Source organism: Solanum lycopersicum, chromosome 1, assembly GCF_036512215.1.
Source record: "Solanum lycopersicum chromosome 1, SLM_r2.1".
In the NCBI taxonomy this organism is placed as follows: Eukaryota; Viridiplantae; Streptophyta; class Magnoliopsida; order Solanales; family Solanaceae; genus Solanum; species Solanum lycopersicum.
The window spans coordinates 43,217,732-43,245,582 of NC_090800.1; the positions used below are offsets into that span (position 1 = coordinate 43,217,732).

The 27,851-nt window shown below is 36.8% G+C and overlaps 3 protein-coding genes across 3 annotated transcripts; all 3 read left to right on the forward strand.

Moving 5' to 3' along the window:
- The first annotated feature begins 6,251 nt into the window (after positions 1-6,251).
- Positions 6,252-6,853, forward strand: LOC138342083 (uncharacterized). Its single transcript, XM_069294267.1, has 2 exons — positions 6,252-6,690; positions 6,804-6,853. The coding sequence occupies exons 1-2, from the start codon at positions 6,252-6,254 to the stop codon at positions 6,851-6,853; spliced, it is 489 nt and encodes a 162-aa protein (XP_069150368.1).
- Positions 6,854-7,063: 210 nt separating this feature from the next.
- LOC138342088 (uncharacterized) lies at positions 7,064-7,988 on the forward strand. The gene is made up of 2 exons (XM_069294273.1): positions 7,064-7,153; positions 7,548-7,988. The coding sequence occupies exons 1-2, from the start codon at positions 7,064-7,066 to the stop codon at positions 7,986-7,988; spliced, it is 531 nt and encodes a 176-aa protein (XP_069150374.1).
- Positions 7,989-12,317: 4,329 nt separating this feature from the next.
- Positions 12,318-16,437, forward strand: LOC138342090 (uncharacterized). The gene is made up of 4 exons (XM_069294276.1): positions 12,318-14,327; positions 14,429-15,290; positions 15,349-15,538; positions 15,729-16,437. Exons 1-4 carry the CDS (start codon positions 12,318-12,320, stop codon positions 16,435-16,437), a joined length of 3,771 nt encoding a protein of 1,256 aa, XP_069150377.1.
- Positions 16,438-27,851: the final 11,414 nt, after the last annotated feature.

Here is a 27,851-nt window from a genome sequence, read left to right on the forward strand (position 1 = left end):
GTCAATATAGGAAAGCCTACACATGATTCTAACACAATTCTTTCATAATTCAATAGCCCAAATAAAACTACACAAGAATTCAATAGTATAAGAAATGGTCACTTCACCCATGAAGTAATCAAAACTAGGATTGCATTGTTTCATAGAGTTTTTAGGTTAAAATCATCAAACTAACACCAATTCAATCATAATACAATGATTCGAAATGTTTTAAGCAAGAAACCATGGCTATATTACAATTTAGAAGTTCATCTATTAAGAATGTCTTGAAAAACCACTTTAAAGATTGGATCCTTGAAGAAAAGAGATTCAAGGATGAAAACCATACCTTAGTTGTGAATAAAATCTCACTTAATTAATGGAGAAAAACTTGGAAAATCGGTCTTCTTCCTTGGATCTCCAATGCTTCATCAATGGAGGTTTTGGAGAAAGAATGGAGAGGTTTTGTTTTGAGTTGAGGGTTTAGATTTGACTGGTGAGTTTAGGAGCTTAAAAAGACTCAATAACAATCAATATTGAGGTTACTGTGCATCCCCAATTTACCCAAAATACCCCTGCACTTATTGGATATTTAACCAATTAAAATTTGACTATAAAACGGTGCGACGAATACTGGGAGGTTACTGTGCATCGCAGAGGCATTTTTAATTCTTGGTTTGGGAAATTTTTAATAAAGAATGGTTCGTGACGTCCCCGTGTCGCAGGTAAACCTTTTTGCCAATTAAGTGTGAGTTGCGCGACGGGCAACCACTTCCCAATCTTGGGTGGCGCGGCACCTTGCCTATCCTATGTTTGTGTCCTCCTTGGGGACCCTTAGGCTGGTCCGCGGGGCGTCTTTATCAGACATTTCAACCCTTTACATGTCATTCTATGCTTAGGTACCATTGATACTTAATTTCACCCTCAAACAATCCCCAATCAAGGAGGGGCACCAACAGACCGTAGGTCCATCGACGCCCCGTTGGTGAGGGGAGTTTGTTGACACTTGGTCTTGTGAGCGAAAGCTTCAATGGAGGAGTCTCTTACCAGAACGACGGCGTGCCAAGACTGCCCGTCGTCTGGTCTATGCCCCGTAGGTGGGCAACAGTCGATTGGTCTGCAACTTTCTGCCAGTTCACTGTTAAGTGAAGGGGTGAATTAGGAAATTCAACCCCATGTCCAAATAAATACATATGCAGTTATTTTAGGTAGTTTTAGGTGTCTTATGACTATTTAATCAATAAAAGACCCCCTTAGACTCTAGACTCCATATCATAACCTCTCTCTCACATTAGAACTCTCAAGAACACCATTAGAAAAAAAGAAGAATTGGGAGCAGCAGCTTAGGACGATTTCTCCAAGGATTCAAGCTAAGATTAAGGCTCTAATCTAAGGTATGTGAATCTCATTCATTCATGGATTCTTTCATCCATGAAGCCCCCTAGTTTCCTCTTCATTGTGAATCCAAAGAACCCCTATCTAGAGAGGGCTGATTGCATTGTGGGTAAGGCATTATTGTGATCCCAATCTAGTGGGTAGCATTAAATGATGTTTATATGATGATTATATGTTTTTTATGGAGATTCATGGTAAATTACGGTAATTAAATTTGAAGGTGATCAGGGTGATCTTACGCCATTAAAGACTAGATAATTGTTTTGTATTGATTCTTCTTAACTTGATTACACTCTATGTTAATTGATCATGATTGAATCATCTAAGCATGAATTGGACTAGGTTTGATGAATTGGGATTGGTATTGATTGAATTGAACCCTAAAGTATGAACTATGGTTATATTTACCTAGTATTGAAGAATGTGAGAAGAAAGCTAAGGCTAGGAGATTCTCAATCTACCTATGAATGAAGATAGAATCAATTCATCAATAATGAACCTTAAGATGGTTGTGTTGGCTGTAGATTTATCATAATTGATTGAAAGTGATAGAATTCACTTGAGCATGGAGAGATTATATAGGACATCCCTCCATAAGAGAAGGTTGAGCAAGGATTGACGAGTAAATTGAAGTATATGCTTGAATCCAAGTGGATATGCAAAGTGAGACAGATAGTCTGGAAATGGTCCGGACTCCAAGTAGAAAGGAGAGACACACCTAGTAGTTGTGATGACTATTCCATAAGGTCTCATGAGGCGGGAGTCCTTCATGTAGAAGAGTCAAGGTATCATAGTAGAGATCTTTGTATCCTATGAACTTAGACATGCTTGAGAAGCATCTCGTAGTTTTCATAAGCAAAGAATGAACTTAGACATGCCCAAGGGGTATCTCGTGGTGTTCATAATGTGTGAATGTATAGTTTTCATGACTATTAAGGGATCAAGACATACCTTAAAAATTATCTCGTAGGATCCATATGATTAAGTAACTTAGACATGCTTAAGAATATCTCATAGTGTTCAAAAGATGAAGATAGGGGCTAGGCTCTAAAGTAACAAGTAATAGAAAAGGATCCAAAAGTAGTACCTTGCATGAGAGGTGTTATGGGGCTTCATAAGTGCATTGAACAAGGTATAACCTAGGGCCATTAAATAAGAAGAGATTGAAGATGGGACAGTACTAAAGTTGTCTTCCCTAGTAAAGTAGACTAAATATGAGAGGATCTTAATAAACGGAGTTAAGCGATAGTAAAGCTATGGAGGGCGAACATGTTAAGGATGCCTTCAAGTACACTGCACAAGCATGTTTTGGGTGAATCATAAGAGTGTAGTACTCTTTAATATGAAGTAAGACTACTAGAGACTTAATGAAACAAGATAGGGTGACTTCAAGATATGCTAACATGTGAGGTAGTATGGGATGCTTCACATGCATTGCACAAGTATGTTTTGAGTTAGCTTAAGGGCATAGTGCTCATATGACATGATGAACTAAGGTCTTTATTATGAAAGTGGATTATGATCAAGAATGACCAAAGAGATGCATTTAAATTTGGTAGTAGTATGGGATGCTACCTTTGTATTGCATTAGTATACTTGGAGGTGGATTGTGAATAGTTCATTTGAGTAAGAAAGACAATGATAAAGTATGGACTCTTATATGACTTTATTATGCTTATGTTATTCAAGTTATACTTATTCCTTTATCTCTTATGATTATGTCTCTTATAGACTAACCCTTTGAGATATCTTGTATTTTGTATGATAGTTCCATACTTAGTACATGTCGTACTAACTCATATTTGTGTCTACATTCTAGTCCAATAAAGGGTCTTAATGACTACTCATAGCTTCCAAGGACACCACCACCATGTTGTCTTTCATTTTATTTTCTATGTTAGACATTTTATGGGATGTGACCTAAGACTATTGTACTTGGGATGTCATTGATGGTTTATGAGACATATGTTAGACATTTTATGAAATGTCTTCCGCATTATGTTTTTGAAAGAAAAGTTTTAATTCCATGTATTTTTCATATATATATATATATATATATATATATATATATATATATATATATATATATATATATATATATATATATGCAATGAATGATTTTCAAGGGCTTGTACAAGAACTCCGAGAGGTCAAGTACCCCGCATTCCAATTCGATAATGCCATAAATTCTTGGGGGTACTCTCGGGTCGTTACAACACTAGTTCAACTTTGAATAGTTTTCGGACGTCTTGGACGTTTAACCTCCAAACTATTTCAAACTTTATATTATTCCTCTAAGCACCATTATAAACCATTTTAAGACTTTAAAACCTTATGACACATGACACAAGTGTTAGGCTCTAGTTCCACCTAAGTCGTCTTAGAGGTGTTACACTCCCATTCTAGCTACTGTTAGTTTCTTTGTTAGAAGTTTCTGTTGCCTTAAGTTTATTCTTGTTCAATGTTGAATATTTGAATGCTCTGAGTTCATATACTTATGTGGTTTCTATTTCGACATATCTTTTGCCTAATGAATCTCGAGATGATCTTATTAGTGACTTTATCTATTTGATTGTTGCTCTGCTGATTTCCAAACAATCTCGTTGATGTTATATCCTGAATCTTCATTTGAATAGTCATTTGAATCGTTGTCTTACTTCAAACTTGAAGTGATGTTGTTGATTGTTCATCCTGTTTTTTTCTAATCAACTTTTTTTAAATGCATATATATTAGCTTGTTAGATTATTGTGACTACCACTTGATGAAACTGGCTTTGGTTTAATATGATCATGAGCAGTTCAATGGCCTCGCGGATCCTTATAATATGATTTTGTTACTTTCAAGCTCATGCTTCATATTGTAGTCCATTCAAGCACGTGATTAGAAATTTCTTTGTTCGTGTCTGTTTGCTTTGCCTTTCTATTGCCTCTGCCCTCCTTCTTGTCAAGTTTAGCTACTCTTTGATTGACTAATGGATTATAGCCTCACATTATTAACTTGCCTAAACATCGAATGCTAATTCTCATTATTAAAGCTTCTGTTCACACTCCATTTGTGTATTTTTCATGTTTGCAGTAACATTTCATAAATCCTTAGTTATTGCTTCAGTGATTTAAAATTAAGTTGATGAAATGGTGGTGATTTATTATTCCATCTGATTTGTTTTCTCTTAAAAGTTGAGGTATTCCATGATTTTTGATCCAAATACCTCCTGCCAAGTTGGTTCCAATATAGACTGTGAATTGGTCAGTATGTTCTCTTTTTTTTTTAACATTAGATGTTTGGTTTGAATTAAAAATGGATAATTCTCATTCCTTTTCTTCTCTCTTTTACATGTGAATTTTGTATGGCTGAGTCCGGATATTGACTCCCTTTATTTCCTCTCTCTGCATTTCGGGTTTGGTTGAAATTCAACACTTCTTTATCGAGTCAGCCTCATCACTCATCCGAACGAAAGGGAAGTTGATATACAGGTTTTGGAAGCAAATAATGCAAACAAATGGCTAATATATACTGGTATACAGATTCTGTATACAGTGAAATACAAGGCCTAAATTTCAAATACAGGTGCAAGGGGTCAAAGAGGACTGTATACAGGTGGTTAGGGGCGGAAATTTCAACCCATATTAATAAAATGAGTCCATTTTATCCATATTTAATGGTTTGGATCACTCATATTTTAATGTATAAATTATAGGAACCACATATTATAAATACAAAATGACCTTTTATCACTTTTAGAATTGAAATTACTAAAAATCCCTTAAAATTTAAGGAAGCGGGATACATCCATTTGGCACGGAATACATAAGTACTGATACATCATAGTGGACATCTGCTATGATTAATTAGGATTAATTACCGTGATTTCTGTTATTATTAACTGAAATCACGTAATTAATGGTCTACAGCTTGCGTAACTAATTAGTAAATTCAAATTTTAAATCAGATTAGCTTCATAATTCAAAAATATTCTTGTAAAAGTTGATCTGCATACTAAGAATTCAAAAAAAAAGTTTTGAAGATGAATATCTCAATTCTGCTGCGGCATTCTGGAATTTGGGTGAGCGATGTTAATTATGAAGGTTACAAAGTTGATGGAATTATTGTTGGCCATTCCATTTCATTTGTGAACCTGAAAACGTTGATTTTATCAGAGCTTGAGATCGACACTGTTACAAAGGATATTGAAATATGATACATTGTCGAGGGAAGCTCATGTCCATTGAAAATCAAAAACGACATGGGTGTGAAACTTTATTTCAAAGTAAAAAAGAATGCATCTGGAATCGGCATGTATCCGCTTTGTATTGATACAACGGATAAAATTGTTGGGGATATACGTAATTTTGATTGTTCATCAGGTGAAGTCGTATGCGTGGAAGGTACCGAAAGAGATACTGAAGCTCTTACTCTAGTCGAGTCGAGAATTGTGGCATTGATTATATTCCAGAATTAAATGCTATGAATTACATAACTGATTCCAATAGTACTGAAGTGAAGACAAGGCAGTTGTATAAGGACAAAGGAACACTCGTTGCTGTAATGGCTAAATATAAAATAAAGAACAACTTCAATTTTCGAATGAAAAGATCGGATAAGAAAAGGTATTTGAATGCTTACTCTATGATCTGATTGTTTTTCTCTATTATATTTTTATTTATATTGTATCTGATACATAAATATAAGAAGTCTATATCTTGTTGTGATATTTATAGCATTGCTTTTCTTATATGAATTAAACCAATAAAAAATTTTGGACAACTATGTGTTGGTTTGCTTCAGCGACCAATGTGGATGGACCTTAACATCATCTTGCAGAAAAAAATCTAATGTATTCAAAGTGAGATATTTCAATAGTGAACATACATGTCCGATGCGGGATAGGATACTAACAAAAGTACAAGCAACAATTGGATTTATTAGTGGTGTGACTGCCCCTAAATTGGTAAATCATAAAAGAATCCATACACCTCGAGATGTAATTGAAGATATTAGAGAATTGTTTGGGGTTGAGATATCGTACCAACAAGCATGGCGTGCTAGAGAACGTGCACTAGAAATGCTCAAGGGTAAGCCATCAGAAGGATTTAAACAGATGTCGAGATACATATGGATGCTAAATAAAGTGTATCCAAATTCATATAAAAGGATGCAAAAGACGGAAGATAATAAATTCATGTATCTGTTCATAGCCCTAAGACCGTTGATAAGAGGGTTCGACTACTGCAGGCCCGTAATTGTAGTGGATGTTGCACATCTTGGAGGGGCATACAAGGGTACTTTTGTATCAGCAAGCACACTCGATGGTGCAGGTATGAGTGTTATAATTCTGATGTAATGTATAACTTATTTTATATTTATATTAATATATATTAGTGTAAACATTGTGTATCGTGAAGTTAAATGTGATATTCTTTGTAATTAGGATGCATATTGCCATTGGCATATGGTGTTGTAGACACTGAAAATGACTGATCGTGGTCATGGTTCTTCGAATATTTCAAAAATGCATTTGGTGAGCGTGAAAACATGTGTATTGTATTGGATAGAAATGAAAGTATCGTAAAGAGTGTAAGCATTGTATACCCAAATGTACCTCATTGTGCATGCATATGGCATCTTTGGAAGAATGTATGTTCAAGCTTCAAAAGGAGTAAAAAAACACTAAGTGATATATTTTACTCAATGGCAAAAGCATACAGAAAGGAAGATTTTGATAAATTAATGGCTATGGTTGTGAAAGTTGATCATAGGGTGAAGGATTACCTTGAAGAAGTTGGTTATAAGAAGTGGTCAAGAGTTCATTCAACCATAAACAGAGGTATAATGATGACTTCGAACATCGCTGAGTGTATCAATGGATGTATTGTCGATGCACGTAAGTTAATTATAATAGACTTCTTGGAGGAAGCTAGACTTCTATTTGGTAGTTGGAACTATAAAAATAGAGAAATAGCGTCATATACAAAGGACATATTGAACTCGAAGATTTGAGGAGATATTGAGTGTAAACGCATCTAAAAGTTCAAAGATGAAGGCATTTATCAATTTCCTTAAATTTCTGTTTTATGTATCAGATACAAACTGATTTTCAATGTTAAGTGTTGTTTTGAAAATGATATATAAATTGTATATTACGTAATGTATCACTAACTTCTTAAATTTTTAGGTTGTTCCATCATCTGAATATATTTTCACAGTTCATGAAGCCGGAAAAAGATACACAAAATGCCTTGAGAGGAAAACTTGCACATGTGGAAGGTTTCAACATGATGAGATACCTTGCGCACACGCAATTGCAGTTTTGAAGCACAAGAATGTTACCAATTTGCACTCATATTGCTCTGATTACTACAAGCCGTATGCATTAGAAAAAACGTACGAGGTTGTAATGGTTCCAATGCCAGATAAGGAGGATTGGAACGTTCCAGAATATGTTTTAGATGAAATTGTCCAGCCACCTAGGTATAGAAGGTTGGCAGGACGACCAAGAAAGCGAAGAAAGAAAAATGCGTATGATAAAATAACAGTGAACAATAATAGTCGTGGGCAGTGTGGACAAGTAGGACATAACAGGAGAACTTGTACTTTCTTCCCGAAAGAGAATTGAAAGAATGTTTTAAAGTAGGACATTAGTGTTCATGGTACTTATATCCATTTTTTTCTTTAGAATTTGGACTAAATAAGGTGTATTGGTTACACAACTTAATTTGATGTTCAAATATATGACTTTGCAGTTTAATTATGTGCAAAATTTAAACTCCAAGTTTTATAAATAAACAGATTCAACAGTGGTGCATTTTCAATGTAACAGTAATGATATAGGAGTTTGTTTGTGTATGTGATGTATCATATACATGCATATTATTGAAAAGATGTTATATGTTCCGTGTATATTGTATTTTGATTTATTCAAGTGTACAAAAAAATTGACTTGTTCAATTGTTTACTATATGATTCGTGTATACATGTTTATTTATGTATATTATGTATCAGATACATTCATATGATTGAAAATATGTTATATTTTTCGTGTATTCTCCCTTATGAGTTATTCTAGTGTCCCAAAACTTGACTTGTTCAAATATGTACTACATGTTTCGTGTGTACCACCTTATTAACTATAATTTTGATATATTACATTCTAGTGGTGCTTTGCACTGTAATATTAATTTGTGATTAGTTTGTTTATGTATATGATGTATCATATACATTTGTATAATTCAAGTGGCTAAATATATAACTGCAATATTTGTACATGTATATATTATAACTTATGTATCATATACATCATTTTTATAAGTGAAAAATACTTAGAACTCAAATAATAAGGTATCATACACATTCGAACTTAAGTGTCATATACTTCATTTTGTAAATTAGCTGTCAAAATTACTTACACTGAACTAAAAATTTTGTACCTTAACGTTATAAAGCAACAATCGTGTCTAAAACAATAACTTTAAAAACCATAACATTAATAACTAACAAACTATTGTAATACCAATAAGCTTTTAGAAAAACACAAAAGATAATTGTCTTCAACACAAAACAACATATAAACTTGTTCATCCTGTCCCAGCTAATTACTAATCTATGTTAACAATGTCATCTTCAGTTGGTGTTGTGAATTGACCCTTAGGATTTGGTGGATCGTCATAATCACTTATGTATCCACCATTGACCTTGTCGCTGTCGTATCTTCATAACAATGCAGCATATCTATTGCGTAGGTAATTTGCAAGATGTCCATCAGTATCAGTGTCGCGCCCCATTTTCGCAGAAAATGGGTTTTGTGCACGACCTAACAACTCTTTTGGGATTTCGAGTTTAGAGTCGCCACCTAACGAATTAAGGTGCTTTAGGGCACCTATCTAAACTAACTAAGTCTAGCTAAGGTCAACGAGCCAGAGATTAGGGTAAGGGTTCAAATTACCTCGAGGGAAAGGTGTTAGGCATCCCTCGAGGTCCACAAATGTGGGTCCCGGCCGTATCTCATGCAATCTATGTGAGGGTTACAATTAGCAGTCAAGGTCACTTCATTTATTAATTCATTTAATATTGCTAAGTGATAACAAATATAAAAAAAATTAATACTATTTTATTTTTATTTTTTAAAATTTGTTATCACTTAGCAAGATTAAATAAATTAATAAATGAAGTGACATTGACTGCTAATTGTAACCCTCACATAGATTGCATGAGATACGGTCGGGACCTACATTTGTGGACCTCGAGGGATGCCTAACACCTTCCCCTCGAGAAAATTTGAACCCTTACCTAATCTCTGGCTCGTTGACCTTAGCTAGACTTAGTTGGGTTAGATAGGTGCCTTAACGCGCCTTAATTCGTTAGGTGGCGACTCCAAACTCGAAATCCCAAAAGAGTTGTTAGGTCGTGCACAAAACCCGCGATAGAATGGCGACTCCACTGGGATATTAGGTTCTTACCATTACGTGTTAATTTCTTATTTGTGTGGGTTTTACTTGATTTTTGGTCATTTCATTATTTGTTAGGTTCTTACCATGTTTAGTTTGTTGCCTTATTTACTGTCTTCTCTCCATGTTCCACCATTTCCCTTTTCCTTAATTGTTTATTACCATGTTTCACCTCTTCCCTTTTTCCTTAATTGCTTACATGTTTAATCTCGTATCCTCTTTCTTTATTTGCGTGATTTTAATATTTTGATATGTTTAAATTTCTTCATTCATCCATGCTTATTTATCTATTTATTGTTTATAAACTTTCTTTATGTTACTGCTTTCCAATTTAAATGCTAAATGTTTATTGCTTTGATAATTGGCATTCCGCTCATACTTCCCCCAATTGGGACCCTCTTCTTTTTTATTTTGTTCTCGTGATGTTGTGCCTTTGCACCTCTCACAACTACTTCAATCCTATTCAAATACCCATTATAGAGAGTCAGCATATGCGTGGACGTAACGGATAGTTTTACTACCGCGAAGCCACGAGCCTCTCGCATAGAATCCTTTTCATGTCCGTGTCAAGCCAACTCTTAGAAGTCCTGGTTAAGTCATACATGATGCATAAGCCCTAGGTGGTTTGACCCTTGGTGTCAATCCACATAATTAGTAGCCACCCTCTCGTCTAAAGGGCCCCAACATCCTTGACAAATTGCATATTTATGTGTCAACGTGATCATAATAATTAAATCAAGCCAACGTTGTCAAAATGGAGTTTAGAAGTCGTTTGTTACTTTGTTTGCAGAGTCATGGCTCACCCTCACTTTCCCAACACGCAAATGATGGTCAAAGTTAATCCCATTTTCAAGACTTGGTGGAAAGATATTCAAAAAAATCGAGAGTTAGAAGCAAATGAACTGTTAGGCGGCCTCACTGCTTTGATCTCCGTAGATTCAGATCGTCACTTAATCAAGGCATTGTTGAAATTCTTGGACACTGAGAGGTTAGTCTTCAAATTAAAGGATTTTGAACTAACCCCAACAATCGAAGAAGTTGGAGGATTCATGGGTCTCGCATATAAAGAGTTGGAAATGATTGTTCCACATAAGCCAAGTCCAAGATCTTTTCTGAAGCAAATGGGCATGTGTCACAATCCAAGTCTACTTTGTCTGAAAGAAGGTTGGATTTCATTAGAGTTCTTATATTCACGCTTTGGGGATGAGGAAGGTCATCAAAACTTTCATAGAGAATTTGCTTGCTGTTCTGCAAAATGGGAAAGGTATCGTCTTAATGCATTCGCCGTCACCCTATTAGGCTCATTGGTTTTTCATAGAGAAAGAGGAAAGATCCACACCGGCTTGTGTTACGTGGTTAGTATGTTGGCTCGAGGTGGGAAGACCTTAGTCCCCATGATACTTGCAGAAATTCTAAGAGCTTTGACTGCATGCACCAAAGGCAAAAGATACTTTGAGGGGTGCAACTTTCTGCTGCAACTTTGGGCCATCAAACATTTCTACCAAAGAGCTAATAAAGTAGACATTGTTAGAGGGACAATGGGGAACAAAATTATCAACCATCACCTAAGGATGAAATATTTTATCTCCCCTGTGGGAACGGAGGACTAGTTCACATACCTAAAAGAAGCGCTCAGCCGTTGAAATCCAATGGAAGTATTATTGGTTGAAGCCGCGACGTGCCATCATAAGATGAAATGAACTTTACTTTATTGAGCTTATCAGTTTTAATGGTGTGCATCCATACGCACCACTTCGAGTCCTTTGACAATTCGGACAGATCCAAAAGATACCTCTGCGATCCCACATGAGCCACTATGGATATGACTTTGGGTCAGAATTACCGCAAGTGAACACTATATTGCGAAGATGGAAGAATGTGATAACTATCTATGCTCAAGAGAACCGACCCTTCTGCACACCAGAATATTACGTATGGCTTTTAGAAGACGCAGAGCACCGAGATTTGAGCGAAGGAGGTCTTCCTGGTTTTGGCGATGAAAAAGAGAGCAAATGGGCTCGCAACCTTCTAAACACCGACTATTACATTACCCCAGAAATGAGGAAGCAGATTGTGCCTAACATTGGAGAGCAACATAATTGAAGTTTTTTTTCTCTTTATTCCCCATGTGTCATCCCTAGCCCTTTAGTTATCTCTAGACTGATGTAATAAATAGAAATTATTTCAATAAATTGAAAGTCATTTTACTGTCTAACTCTAAACTCCAAATTGGCAAATAAGGCTTGAATTAATTATTATGCATCACTTATGTGTCGCTTAGGCCTACCTCTTGCTCAACGAGGTCCCGTGCATTTAGGGCATTTATCTCAAAACAACGTGTTGATATTATGATATTATCCTAACCCCTAACTCTTTTCTGTTGATTCTACTGTTTTCCCATTTCCCAAGGTTGATCTGTCCTTCATCCTGGCACATACACGATCAAAAGGGACCCCCCTTCTCCTTATTCTCAAAGAGCAAGCTCCAAAGACAAAGGTAAAATGGTTGACGACAACAGCACCAATGAAAGGGTAGAAGCTTCTAAGGGAGGACAACTTCAAAATAATCTTGTCCTAAGACTTGAGTGCAAGATTTCACAATTGGAAGAAGAGCTAGCCCATATGCATGATTTGGCCAAGTTGTCTATCTCTCTTGGAACCCAATTTGGAGAAAACATAGACAATCCTCCTAACCAAACAACCATGCCAAACAATCCTCCAATCAATATATCCCGACCTGAACCCACCCGTCCAAATACCTTTCCACCACCCCACGCCCAAAATACCCAAGTTCCATTTCACCACTATTACCAACAAACCAAACCAACCTTCCCAGAAACAACCCCAAACACAAATATCCCATATACTCTTGGAAACAACAACCTCAATCCAATATACGTGGAAACTGCCCCTCTGACCCATGACCTCCATGAATCAGAGTCCCATCAAAAAGACATCCTAATAAAAAACCTGACTGAGAGATTAGACAACTTAACCAACAGGGTACAACATGTTGAAGGAAATAAGAAGTTAGGAGGATTGAGCTATGAGGATCTGTGCATGCACCCTGATGTAGAACTGCCCGAAGGATACAAGCTTCCAAAATTTGAGATGTTCAATGGCATTGGGGATCCCAAAGCCCACCTACGAATGTATTGTGACAAACTTGTAGGGGTGGGAAGAGATGAGAGGATACTCATGAAGTTGTTTATGAGGAGTCTTACTGGGGAGGCCCTATCATGGTATATTGAGCAAGACTCGCAGAAATGGGTAGAATGGGTTGATATGGCAACTGATTTCATGAATAGGTTTGGTTTTAATATTGAAAATGCACCTGATTGGTTTTACATTCAAAATTTGAAGAAGAAATCGAGTGAATCCTTCAGAGAATATGCCATAAGATGGAGGTCTGAAGCGGCTAGGGCCAGACCCCCTATGAAAGAATCTCAAATGAAAGACTATTTCATTCGTGCCCAAGAACCACAATACTATGACCGAATGATGCTAGTGGCTGAAAAGAGTTTCGCTGAAATCATCAAACTAGGCGAAAGAATTGAAGAAGGCATAAAGAATGGGACTATCATCAACTTGGAGGCTTTACAAGCAACCAACAAGGCTCTGCAATCTGGTGGAATGACAGAAAGTCGAAAGAAAACAGGTTCTGTAATGATGGCTCATGGAACTAAGACCCCTTTGAGGCACAAGACAATAAACCCACCACCATCCCCATACCCTCACACCCCATACCCTAAACATCCCTCAGCTCCACCCCCTATATCTCCCCAACCCATGCGTATATATTACCAAAACGCTCCTCCTCAATATTTGCATGCCTCATATCCTGTCTATAATGTTCAACCAACACACTTCCAAACTCCACCACCCACTCAAACACCAAATTACCGAAACAGACCTTCCTATGAAAGAAGACCTACAAAAATCTATACCCCTTTGGCTGAACCCATAACACAACTTTATGAAAGACTGAAACAGGCTGGGTACGTCTCCCCAATACCTGCATTACCAGTGGATGTTCGCACAAAATGGTATGACCCTAACAAGGTATGCGCCTACCATTCTGGGATGAAGGGTAACAACACCGAAGTTTGCAGAGCCCTTAAGGATAAGGTTCAAATGTTGATTGATACAAAAACCATCCAACTCAAGGATCCTACACCGAATGTTGCGAATAATCCTCTTCCTAACCATCAAGTCAACATGGTGGAAGCTGGTGATGTCTGGGATTGGGAAGAATCTAACTGGGCCGTCGAAACAGAAGAAGCCATGTCTACCACTGCCCAAGCACCACTAATAGTGCAAGGACTCGCCCCATTTGAAGTAGAAGTTGTTGCACCCAGACCACCGTTCACTGTCTATAGGGCATCCTCCCCAATACAATGTGATACACATGTTGTACCTTGGGATTACAACAAAAGACAAATGAATGTGGAAGAGACAGATGTTGCAACAGGGGTCACCAGATCTGGAAGAATTTACACTTCTGAAAATTTGGTTCAGGGAAGCTCTAGCAAATCCAAACACCAGTCGTAGAGCTTGAAAATCAAGGTATTTGGAAAAAGGTTCAAGCTAAAGAATACTCTGTCATTGAGCAGTTGAGTAAAACCTCATCCAAAATATCAATTCTGGAGTTACTGCAATCTTCTGAAACTCATCAAAATGCCCTTCTGAAGATCTTTGGTGAAGCTTATGTCCCATCTAACATCACTCATGGAGAGGTATCCCAAATGGTGGGGCAGGTCTTTGAGGCTTACAAAATATCTTTTCACAAAGATGAGCTGCCACTCGAAGGAACAACTCACAATAAAGCTCTGTACATTTCAGTTCAATATCAGGATAAGGTGATAAACAAAGCATTAGTTGATGCAGGTTCAGGTTTAAACATTTGCCCTCTGAGCACACTGACGAGGCTGGGCGTGGATAATGCAAAAATTCAGACATGGAAGATGAATGTGAGGGCATTTGATGGCTCCCAGAGAGGCACTATTGGGGAGATAACCTTGGACATGCTCATTGGTCCTGTCACTTTCCCCATAGCTTTCAAAATTTTGGACATCCCTTCATCGTACAACTTATTGTTGAGTTGTCCATGGATTCATATGGCTGGAGCAGTTCCATCTACTCTTTACCAATGCCTGAAGTTTGAATGGGATTACGAAGAGGTTGTAGTCCATGGAGAAAAGGGTCATCCTGTATACACGATTGAAGGAAGAGAGAATATGGATGGTGAAATGTACCATACAGTGGAGCTTGTTGGTAATATTGAGTTGCAACCTTGGTTCAGCCAAAAAATCATAGATATGATGGCCTGGTTCGGTTTCGAGCTTGGGAAAGTATTGGGGGCTGAATTGCAAGGGATAGTGAAACCTATACAGCCTGTTCGACATTCCACCACTTTGGTTTGGGATATAAGTACACTACCGAAGAATGGCTCGATTGGCAACCACCTAGAGATGGGTATACTATCCATTGAAGAAACCCATACCGCCATTGCATCAATCATTTCGATCAGCAGGTTTCATGGGCGGCAGTACTGATGAGATCTCAGACGACTTGAAGGGGTTATCGCTAACCAAAGAAGAGGGGAAAGTTTGCAACGTCGTGATCAACGAGGAGGAGAAAGGGGGCCCTAGTGGAAGCAAGGAAGCAAAGATCAGCGTCAGCAACTGGACCTCGACTCCATCCAGACCTCGTCGAGCATCTGGGTAGCCTTGGAAGATGTTTTTCTATCAAGTTTTAATTCAAATAAAAAGAGTTTTTAATAAACGTTTTAATTCCCATCCTCTGTATTGCTTTAGAATGAGGACTTATGAAATTTTCAAATCTTTATCAATAAAGTTCTTTTCCATATTTTTGCCTTATATTTAATTGTTTGCTATTTTTTTTTCTCACCAGCAAAATTCACTATAAAAATGTCGACTCTGAGACTATGGCATACAATGAGACTGCTCAACTTAATATTAATGACTTAGAAGAAGTCAAAGACAATGAGGTTCCCGAGGAGTTAATCAAAAGGGTTAAGGAATTCGAGGAAAAACCCAATCCAAACTTGGTAGAGACAGAAGTGGTGAATTTGGGAAATGCAGAGGTGACACATGAAACTCGAGTAAGCATCCATATGATAAAAGAAGACAAAAGAGAGTATATCGAGTTTCTCATAGAGAATAAAGATATTTTCGTGTGGTCCTACGCAGACATGACAGGGCTAAGTACTTCAATCGTAGCCCATCGACTGCCCACTGATCCAACATGTCCTCCAGTAAAACAGAAGCTGAGAAAATACAAGCCTGAGATGAGTTTGAAAATCAAAGAAGAAGTATCAAAGCAATTAGATGCTGGGATACTCCAAGTGACAGAATACCCAACTTGGCTTGCAAATGTCATTCCAGTGCCCAAGAAAGACGGCAAGGTCAGAGTTTGCGTGGATTATCGAGATCTCAATAAAGCTAGCCCTAAAGATAACTTTCCCTTACCAAACATACACATACTAATTGACAATTGTGCTAAGCACGAAACTCAGTCATTTGTGGATTGCTTTGTCGGCTATCATCAAATTGAGATGCACAAAGACGACGCTGAGAAAACTGCCTTCATCACGCCGTGAGGCGTCTATAACTACAAGGTGATGCCTTTTGGATTAAAGAACACTGGGGCTACGTACATGAGGGCATTGACTACATTGTTTCATGACATGATCCATAAGGAAATTGAAGTTTATGTGGATGATGTCATCATCAAATCAAAGGAAAGTTCAAATCATCTTGAGGACTTACGGAAATTCTTTGCCAGGCTACGCAAGTACAATCTGAAACTGAATCCAGCGAAATGTGTCTTTGGTGTGCCTGCTGGAAAGCTTTTAGGTTTCATTGTCAGTCATCAAGGTATAGAATTGGACCAATCAAATATCAAAGCCATTCATGACCTTCCCCCCGCCAAAAAGCAAGAAGGAGGTAATAAGTTTCTTAGGACGACTTAACTACATTAGTCGTTTTATAGCTCAGTCTACTGTCATATGTGAACCTATCTTCAAGTTGTTAAAAAAGGATGCAATGGTGAAATGGACAAGCGAATGTCAACAGGCATTTGACAAGATCAAAGACTATCTATCCAATCCTCCTGTGTTGGTTCCACCAGAGTCAGGTAGACCATTACTTTTGTATATTTCAGTACTGGATAATGCTTTCGGTTGCATCTTGGGACAACACGATGAAACAGGGAAGAAGGAGCAGGCTATATTACATGAGCAAGAAGTTCACATTATGCAAAGCCCGATACTCTCTATTAGAGCGTACCTGTTGTGCTCTAACATGGGTTTCCCAAAAGTTATGACATTACCTCTCATCACATACTACTTATTTGATTTCAAGGATGGATCCTTTGAAGTATATTTTTCAAAAGCCCATGCCCACAGGTAAACTGGCAAAATGGCAGATATTGTTGAGCGAGTTTGACATAGTATATGTCACGCAAAAAGCAGTGAAAGCACAGGCATTAGCAGACCACATGGCAGAGAATCCCGTGGACAATGATTACAGGCCGTTGAAGATCTACTTCCCAGATGAAGAGGTGGACTTTGTGGGAGAGGACATTTCTGAAGAATATGATGGATGGAGAATGTTCTTTGATGGAGCTAAAAATCTGAATGGATCCGGCATCGGGGCTATTTTGATCTCACCCACCGGGCAACATTATCCAGTATCAGCAAAACTCAGATTCCTTTGCTCAAATAGTATGGCCGAATATGAAGCCTGCATACTAGGTCTCTGATGCGTGATTGACTTGGATGTCCAGGAAATGCTAATAATAGGGGATTCAGACCTATTGATCCATCAGGTTCGAGGTGATTGGGCAACAAAAAGTCAAAAGTTGTTACCATATTTGGAGTGCGTGCATAGGCTATGTAAAAGGTTTGTCAAAACAGAATTTAGACATGTACCAAGGGTCCAAAATGAATTCGCAGACGCCTTAGCCACTCTGTCTTCTATGATTCGACACCCTGATCACAATTACATCGATCCTATTCACATTCACATACATGAACAACCAGCTTATTGTTTCCATGTTGAGGAAGAGCCTGATGGAAAGCCCTGGTACGATGACATTAGAGGATATTTGAAGAGTGGTGAATATACATAAGATGCAACAAGTGTACAAAAGCGTACAATTCGAAGGTTAGCAACCCAATTCTTTTTAAGTGGGGAAATCCTCTATAGGATAACTCCCGATTTGGGGCTGCTAAGATGCGTCGAAGCAAGAGAGGCTCGCAGGCTGGTCGAAGAGATACATGCAGGCACTTGTGGCCCTCACATGAACGATTTTACATTAGCAAAGAAGATTCTGAGATCAGGATATTATTGCCTAACTATGGAGACAGACTGCATTCGCTACGTCCAGAATTGTCGTCAATGTCAGACTCACGCAGATATGATTCGAGTACCTCCCAACGAACTCCATGTCACTAGTTCACCTTGGCCGTTCGCAGCATGGGGCATGGATGTCATTGGTCCAATCGAGCCAACAGCATCCAAAGGGCACAGATTCATTCTTGTCGCAATTGACTATTTCACCAAGTGGGTTGAGGCCACCTCCCATAAATCAGTGACAAAGAAAGTTGTGGATGACTTTTTCAAAAATAACATTATTTGTAGGTTTGGAATTCCTGAGTCAATCATCACTGACAACGGCACCAACCTAAATAGTGACCTAATGAGATCAATGTGTGAGAAGTTCAAGATCAGTCATCGAAACTCTATAGCATACAGGGCACAGATGAACAGGGCTGTTGAGGCAGCAAACAAAAACATCAAAAGGATATTGCGCAAGATGATCGATAATCACAAACACTGTCAGGAAAAGCTACCTTTCGCATTACTGGGGTATCGTACCACAATCAGAACTTCCACAGGGGCCACACCTTACTTCTTAGTATACGGCACTGAAGTTGTGATACTCGCCGAAATAGAGATACCTTCCCTAAGGATCATCCAAGAAGCAAAGTTGAGTGATGCTGACTGGATACAAGGTCGGGACGAGAATTTGGCATTAATAGATGGAAGAAGAATTAACGCCATTTGTCATGGTCAGCTCTATCAGAATAGAATAGCCAGAGCTTTCAACAAGAAGGTTAAACCCAGACATTTCTCACCTGGGCAACTGGTTTTGAAGTGGATTTTCCCAAATCAAGAGGAGGCAAAGGGTAAATTTTCACCAAACTGGCAAGGTCCGTACATAGTCTCTCGAGTACTGACAGGCGGGGCCCTCATACTTGCAAAAATGGATAGAGAAGTTTGGGCAAAACCTATCAATTCAGATTCTGTGAAAAAGTATTACATCTAGAGATTGATTCATGCTTTTTGTAATTTGGAACTACGTAAGACCTGATTCCCGTTTAAGAGGGGATACGTAGGCGCTCCTATAGGGTTCGATCTTATTGTAAATAAAACTTTCATTTTCCCCTTTTCAAACTGGGGCAGAATTATTGAGAAATTCCATCAAGATTTCTCCTGGCACATCTTCATACTGGGGCAGAATTTTTGAGTAAACTCAAAAATTTCACAGAAAGTTTCTCCTCAACAAGCAGTCAGCTTACAACGACGATCAAATGATAGCTCCACTTTTGAGTCAGACGTTGCAAAGTCTCAACATATTCCATGATCAAAGATTCGACATCAGCTTTTATTAAATGATGATTTCAAAATCTTTCAAAAAAAATTCCCCCCTTTTTATAAAAAAACAGACGCTGAAGAGGTGTGGATGGCAAGCCAAAGGAGCACGTTGCGCCAAATCATGGATACAGATCAACCTCCCCCCTTTAAACTAACTATTTTTCTTTGAATGTAGAAAATGCAGGTACACATACAAAGGCAACTTCAACAATCGACATTACCACATTTGAGCCCGACAAATGACACTCGATCCTTCCAATAAGGCGGACGCCCAAGCTACTGTATGCCCTCAAGCAACTGCTGTGCTGACAAATTACATTATGCCCGATATTTCATCATTTGCACCTACGCCTGATATCGCACTATGCTCAAAGAACTACATCATTATATTATGCCTGAGAATGCCGAAACGCATAATTTCATGTGCTTGATATTGCATGTGTCCAAAGAAATGCATTATTGCATGTGCTTGATATTTCAGGTGCCCGAAGAAATACATCATCGCATATGCCCAATATTGACTTATGCTCGAAGAATTGCATTATTGCATGCGCTCGATATTTTATGTGCCCGAAGAAATGCATCATTGCATGTGCCCGATATTAGATGTGCCCGAAGAAATGCATCATTACATATGCTCGATACTGCATGTGCCCGATATTACATTGTGCCCAAAGAAGTGCATCATTGCATTGTGCTCGATATTGCATGTGCCCGAAGAAATGCATCATTGCATGTGCTCGATATTACATGTGCCCGAAGAAATGCATCATCGCATTGTGCCCGAGACTGCATTGTGCCCGAAGTTTGCATCAGCCCAGGATTGCACCGTGCTCGAAGTTTACATGTGCCCGAATCGAATCAAGTCATAAGTATCAACAGATGTCAAAAACAGATACGCTCTCTTTACTCATTATTTATATTCCAAAGGCGTCATCCTCCAAAGGCGCCATCTTTCATGGCCTGCGAACTTCATGTCATGGCCTGAGGACTTATTTTATGCTTACCATGTCCCTAAGGTATTATAGTCTAAAGGCAGCATCTTCATAGCCTGCGGACATCATATCATTGCCTAAGGGTTTAATTTCTGTCTATCATGATTCGAAAGTGTCATAGTCTAAAGGCGTCATTTTCATGGCCTGCAGACAACATTTTCATGACCTGAGGATACATTTCGCATATCATGGCCCTAGACATCATAGCCTAAGACATCATTTTGCATGGTCTTAAGGAAAACATTCATGGTCAATATGGGAAATTGCATCATGTTTACATTTACCGCTTATTCTGCTCTAATTACTCTATTAAGAGTTACAGTTATGCAGATTACAAACAAAGTCGCCTTCTGAACCGCTGTTCCCTTGCTTACACACAAAGGCTTCGACAAATTCTTGACTCCTCACACTATCGTTTCGCTATTCATCTGTTGTTCAGGCTACCACGAAGATATCTTCGAATTCAACTCGCAACTGTGACTTTCTATCTCTTCATCTAGGCTCGTCCGCCTTACAATGCGACATCTAGGCTCGTCCGCCTTACAATGCGACATCTAGGCTCGTCTGCCTTATAATAGGACATTTAGGCTCGTCCGCCTTAAAACGACATTTAGGTTTGTCCATCTTATAGGACATTTAGGCTGTCCACCTTAAAAGGGACATTTAGGCTTGTCCGCCTCATAAGACATTTATTCGTCCGCTTTATAAGATATTTAGGTTGTCCGCCTTAAAATGACACTTAGGCTCATCCGCCTTAAAATGACGTTTAGAATATCCTACAACTAGAGATTTTTCTTATATTATTATATCTTTATACTATCAAATCTATTGGAGTTGACGTTATTCTTCAGAGATGGGTTCAATCCTTCAAGAAGTTAAAGACTATCAAGGCTTGCACTATGTCTCAAGCAGATACACTTTTTATCACCTCTTGTCTAGTTAGAACTCATATTTTATTATTATTGGTCATACTTTATCTATTTATAAGCTAACATTTTATCTAGAATTTGCAGATATGATCGATCGCCCTTGATCACAATTATCATGCTATCATCTATCACAACAAAGACCCTATCAATTCTTTGCTACTGATACTCTGAACCGTGCTCAAAGGCTGATGACCTCATTCTATCATGCTCTTCTCGTTTCTCTGTCTTGCTCTTTTAGCCACTCTATCTCTCTTTTCTCGCTACTCTAATCTTATCTATTCAAGTCGATATCGTGCCGTTCGAATACCTTAGCGCTCTTTCAACTTTTAAGAGTTTCATTTGCTCTTGAATCTAGAACTACACACGACCTGATTCTCGTATAACCAGAGATATGTAGGCGACTTAAAACCAAAGTCTCCGTCGTATCCTTTTTCAACTCTGTATCACTTCAATTGATCCCACTGACATCTGTCGTCCGTCGAACAAAATCGGCTACTAAGTCAACGTTGGTTGCCTGACAATTCGTTCTTCATTCTCAATCAACCAAGGGGCAGCTGTTGACACCCAATTTTGACTGACCTTTGACCATTTTTAGGAATACTATTCGATTAAATACGTGTTTTAAATTTTAGAATTTTTAGCTGACTTTGCTTGAAAATTATATATTTTAGTATGTTTTACTTTATAAAGTTATCGTAAATATAATTAAAATATTTTAAAATTATTAATGAATTTCAAATATTTTAAAATTTAAATGATTTTTAATTATATAAAATATTTTAATATATGTAGTATTTTAATTAAATAGTAATTCCTACACTTTCCTTAAATTTTAGCCTATTCTATCATAATTTCTTTCAACTCTAGCCACTTCAATTAAATTTTATTTCAATCATAGTCTCTCTTTCATTTCAATTCTAGCCAATTTAATTGCAATTTTAGCCATTTCATATCCAACCAAATCTGACTTTTAAATGTCATCTTTTAATCTCATTCGTCCATTTAAATAAATAAATCCTAGATCGAATCCTAGCCCTTTAAATCAACGGTTGTGATTAAATTCCCTTTTCTTCTTGATTTCAATACACTAAAAATATCAAAACCTAAAATTTTCTCTTCTTCTCCCTCCTCTTCCTCTCCAGCCGCCTCCCCTCTCCCTTTTCTCTCCCTCTCCTCCATTTTTTCCGGCGAGGGAGACAGCTGGACGGTGACCCAAGCAGCCCCGCTGCTCTTCTCTCTCTCTTCCTCCCCTCTCCCCTTCGCTTCCTTCCCCTTCCCGTCCTTCTCCCTCTCTCCGCCCCCTCTTCTTTTTATCTCTTTGCAGGATCACCATCGACAACAACATCCAAGCGAGGCGACCAGTAGCAAATGCTCCAGCCAGCAGCAGCGATGCCGGCGTGGACGAGCAGCAGTGATGGCTAAGCAGCAGCTGGACAGCAACCTGCAAAGACTACCGGCAGCTTTGTCCAGCGAAACCAGCAGCCTGGCGAGACAGTGCAGCAGCAGGCTCCACCGGCGACGACAACAACTTCGATGAAGTCTTTTGGAAATGCGAGTTGGTTAAAGACGGATCTCTCTAACAGATCCACACGGGTACATTTACTTTAACTCATTATCTCATCTTTCAGCAATTTTAATCGTCTTTTCATTTACAAGTTGGCTTTGATTGTCTGATATATAATTTTACACAAAAATCATCTTGGCCTCAGATTGCTGCTACTTTTGTTATTGATCTTAATCATGTCCTCTTTGTCAACTTGTGTATTGCTAAATGTAATTCACCTTTGTTATTTGTCTCTCTATAAGAATTAATACGTTCTTGATTTAGAAATATTTACCCCTGATTTTAAACTAATTATCCCCCTAACTAATATGATGCAAATATGCACCCACCTCTAGTTAATTAAGTGATGCTTGAATTTGTTCTTGATGTTGGTATATTGATTATATTCCTTAAATTGCTGAACTATGTGACAGATGCATTGAAATGATATTGTTGCCATGATATATAGATTGTCCCTATACGGTAAAATTATAGGTTACCTGATCTTTAGAATATTGACTAAAATTATATGTTTCTCCTTAAACAGTTATTTTTTTCCTTCTCCCAATAATTTGTAATTAATAGCTTAGCCTTATTTAGTTGTAAATATATTTTGACATGTTAATTTTGGAATTTGACTCGTATTTGGCAGGAAGGATTTTATTAATTTTGCCCTTCATTATTTAAGGAAAAATAAATATTACTCCATATTAATTTATTCTTACTTGTTTATATTTGGTAATGAAATATTTTAAAATTTTTCTGATTTGGTCCTCTTTTATAATAAGGAAAACAATATATTTAATGGATTCCTTTAAATATTTCTTTTCCTTATTTGCTTCCCTCTCTTTGCTATATAAATAAAAAAAACCCTCCCTTCATTATTTCATCAATTCATACAATCATTCACTCTCAATCACAAATTCTCTCATCACTCTTCATTCTCTCATTGCTCTCTTGCTACTCTAAATACATTAAGATTTCGGTAAACATTAAAGTGCTCTTCTTCGCTACTTTGTTATTTTGCTTTTGTTCGAGTAAAGGTTGGATCAACTTGTTTTTCATTGCTACCATTCCTAATCTACTTAACCGGTTAGTATTCGGAATTAACATTTAAATTATTTTTGTATTCATACATTTGTGTGAGCTCATTGTTCTATTCCTTTGTTATGTATAAGTTGTTAAACAATTTCATATTGTCTCACCTTGACTAATAAATGTGATTACTTGTGTAGTTATTTGATTGCTTTGACAGGTTTCAAACTTGAAGTTCAAGTTGAAGATTAACCATGAAGAAAGATTTATTTGTTTATTTGAATCTATATATTTTTTTTCTTACTTTATTTATTCGAATGTTGTAACATTTGTAACTCTAACGCTCTCATATATAAATTTATTTGGGGATCGTCTAAGGGAGGGGGATTTACATGCCTACTTGTTCATTGTATTTTTTTTTAAAAAAAAAGTTAGAAATCATGCCTATAGGTTTATCTTTAACCACCTAGAATTATTGTTTGTAGGTGTTATAATCTAACCAATTTTCAATTTGCTTGACGCTTTGTTAATAAGTCTTAAAAAAATAATAACAAGATTCCATTAATTTTTTGAATGTTAAAATCAAATCATAATAATTTAGTAGGCCGATTAGGTGTTTTAAAAATGTTATAACTTTTAGCATTGTCTTATCACGTAGGAACCATGCCTAAGGATTAATTTGTTCATATCATTTAGATTTACAAAATCATGCATATATGTGTTACTCTCTTTTTTGAAAACCTAGAAATCACGTCTATAGGCTTGTAAATAACTTTTAACATATCCATTAAAAAGAAAAATATTATGCATATTTGTGCCCTCCCCCTAAAATTAGTTAATATTATTTAATTAGTAATCCCATTTGACTTCTTGAAGATTTCCGCATTCATGATGCAATATGTTATTTTCTTAAAATAATAATGATATTAAATTAGAATCATTTCATGCACTTAACAAATTACTTAGCTTTTAAAATATATTTCATAGTAAAACCTTTGCATTTATTAAATTTACCACCTTAATGTTCTACTAGCTTTTTTTTCTTACTTACAAAGTTTTGCAAACATAATTTTCTTAAAAGTCATTATTCAATCTTCCTTTAAAACTTTGGATTTATTATGACATTGTTTATTTTTGAAATAAATTATAAGCACTATCTCCTAACCTATCGTTAGTGGGAAAGTCAAAGGAACTATGAGGTCTAGTTCCAATTTTTTAAATTAAACTGACGCGTCCTTGGAAGTACCACCTACCCATGAATTTCAAAAGGAATTATGTGTATTTATGTGTAAATATTTATGTGCCTACATGTAAACTAAATCTTTTAAATCATTTTCAAAAAACATAAACTATTTTTTAGACCGACCTCAAATCAAAATTATTTCTATGGTGGAAGAGCGCGATCAACAATATCGTGGCATCATCCCTATAAAGAAACAAACATTTTTTAAAAAAATAAAAATTCCTACTCAAAACTTATCAATTTTCAAACTTTACTTTTGCACATACTAATTGCTTAATTTTTGCCAATTTTGTTTATAACATAGTCTCATATGCTTAAATAAAAATAAAATTTGATTGTTTATTTATTGCTATCACCTAGCCTTGCATGCTCAAATAAAAAAAATAAAAAAAATAATATTAATTTTTTTTAATTATATTTGTTATCACTTAGCAAGATTAAATAAATTAATAAATGAAGTGACCTTGACTGCTAATTGTAACCCTCACATAGATTGCATGAGATACGGCTGGGACCCACATTTGTGGACCTCGAGGGATGCCTAACACCTTCCTCTCGAGGTAATTTGAAATCTTACCATAATCTCTGGCTCGTTGACCTTAGCTAGACTTAGTTAGGTTTGATAGGTGCCCTAACGCGCCTTAATTCGTTAGGTGGCGACTCCAAACTCGAAATCCCAAAAGAGTTGTTAGGTCGTGCACAAAACCCGTTTTCTGCGAAAATGGGGCGCGACAATCAGGTGGTATAACAAGTTGGTCACTCAAAAACTCTGCAAATGTAGCTACGTATAACCCGCAGTCCCTACAACAAAATACGTAATATAAATTTGTAAAATAGTTTACACATATATTGTAGACCAGAATTGAAAATACTTACAGGCTATCGTTTTCTTGTTGCATGATACCTTCAGCGTATTCAATGTTGAAAGAAATATGTGACTCTAAAGGTACACCTGTTTTGTTTGTCCTTGTATGCATCAAGAACTGACCAGTTTGTCTGCTCATTGTTTTCAAAGAAACCGCTGTCAATCAGGTAAGAAGGTAACATCCTTGACAATTTTTTTATCTCGTCAGAATATACACGTTTCCTTGTGCCCAAAGAAGAGTCATACACGCGTATCAACCTCTTATTCAATTCAACCACAGCTAATACCCAATGAAAATCTCCATCATAATTGATCAGAATATAAACATCATCCACCAAATGCCATGGTAATCCAGCTGGTATTAAAAAACCTTTCATGACGTTGATTATTGACCTCTCATGTACTGATACAGCTCTTGCACGATCAAGGTGTTCTTGGGTACTAATATCTTCATCAACCTCACTGTTATAATACCTATCATGGGTATTGTTGATATGTGCGCTGAACAAACAATTGACTGTTGTGTATGTGTATTGATCTATGCTTTGAAGTTTTGATTTTTTCGAAGGTAGTAAAAAATAACATCAATGTACTGCAAATAAAATATAAAAATAATTATACATTTGAAAAAATTTAATTAAAAAAATACTAGTTGCTGAAAGTGATATATGATTTTGATATGTATAAATAACATACAAACACAATGTATCATATACATCATTGTAAAAGCATCTATTTATAAAAATACATGATCAGTCCAACAGTTCTTAGGCTGAGACATGGCATAAAACCAATTCTTATTGGTCGGAAAAGCAACGACATAATCCATCATTTCAAAACCCAATGAAGATGCTTTTTATTTGTATTATCTTCTAATGGTTTCCTATAGCATTAAGCGTAATGAAAAGATGTTATTCAAAATTGTAATAATAGCTACAATTTGAAAATTTAACAGATTCAGTACAATTATACAAAACTTACTTTTTTGAATGAGCTTTAAGAAGCCCTGTAATAACCCACTCAATAAACTCATCAATCAGATATGAAGGGGCTTTGTTTGTGATCTCACATCCTTGAAATGGAAAATTTGGACGAATTACATCAGTCATGACCACTTTTCCTTTTTCAATTGACCCAAATGAAGTTAAATAAGGGGATTTGCAGTTTCTCGAAGGCATCCGGATACGTGCATGAGGAGTATTTATTTCGCTTCGGACAACAATATCTGTGATTGGAATATCAATTGGTAATTGACTGTCCGAAAGCAAACTTTGATTTTCGGTAAACTCCTGTTGATTTGCATTAGTAGGCAGACTTCCTAGATCAGCAATAAGCGTATTCATTGCTTCGTGTGTATCCGGAGATATTGAACCAGATGGTGTAGAATCCTACATGGTTTACACTGATAATTAAAAATATATTGATAGACATATGATATTGATATGATACATGAAGATTAAATTACCGATGTACCTTCGTTCATTGTTCCTTCAAATAAATGATGAGGCGTTTGTGCTGATGGAGCATCCTGAATAAAAAATGTACTGATCTTTTTAGGATACCTTAAACATCAAATAATTATACACAAAATGATTGTTAATGTATCAATGACAAATAACAGCAAACTACGAATTGTATAGATGAGACAAACAAATTTAACTAGTCACATAGATATGTATCTTGCAATGGAATGTATCACATACACAGTAAATAAAAAAGTATAGTATAATACACAGTAACTTG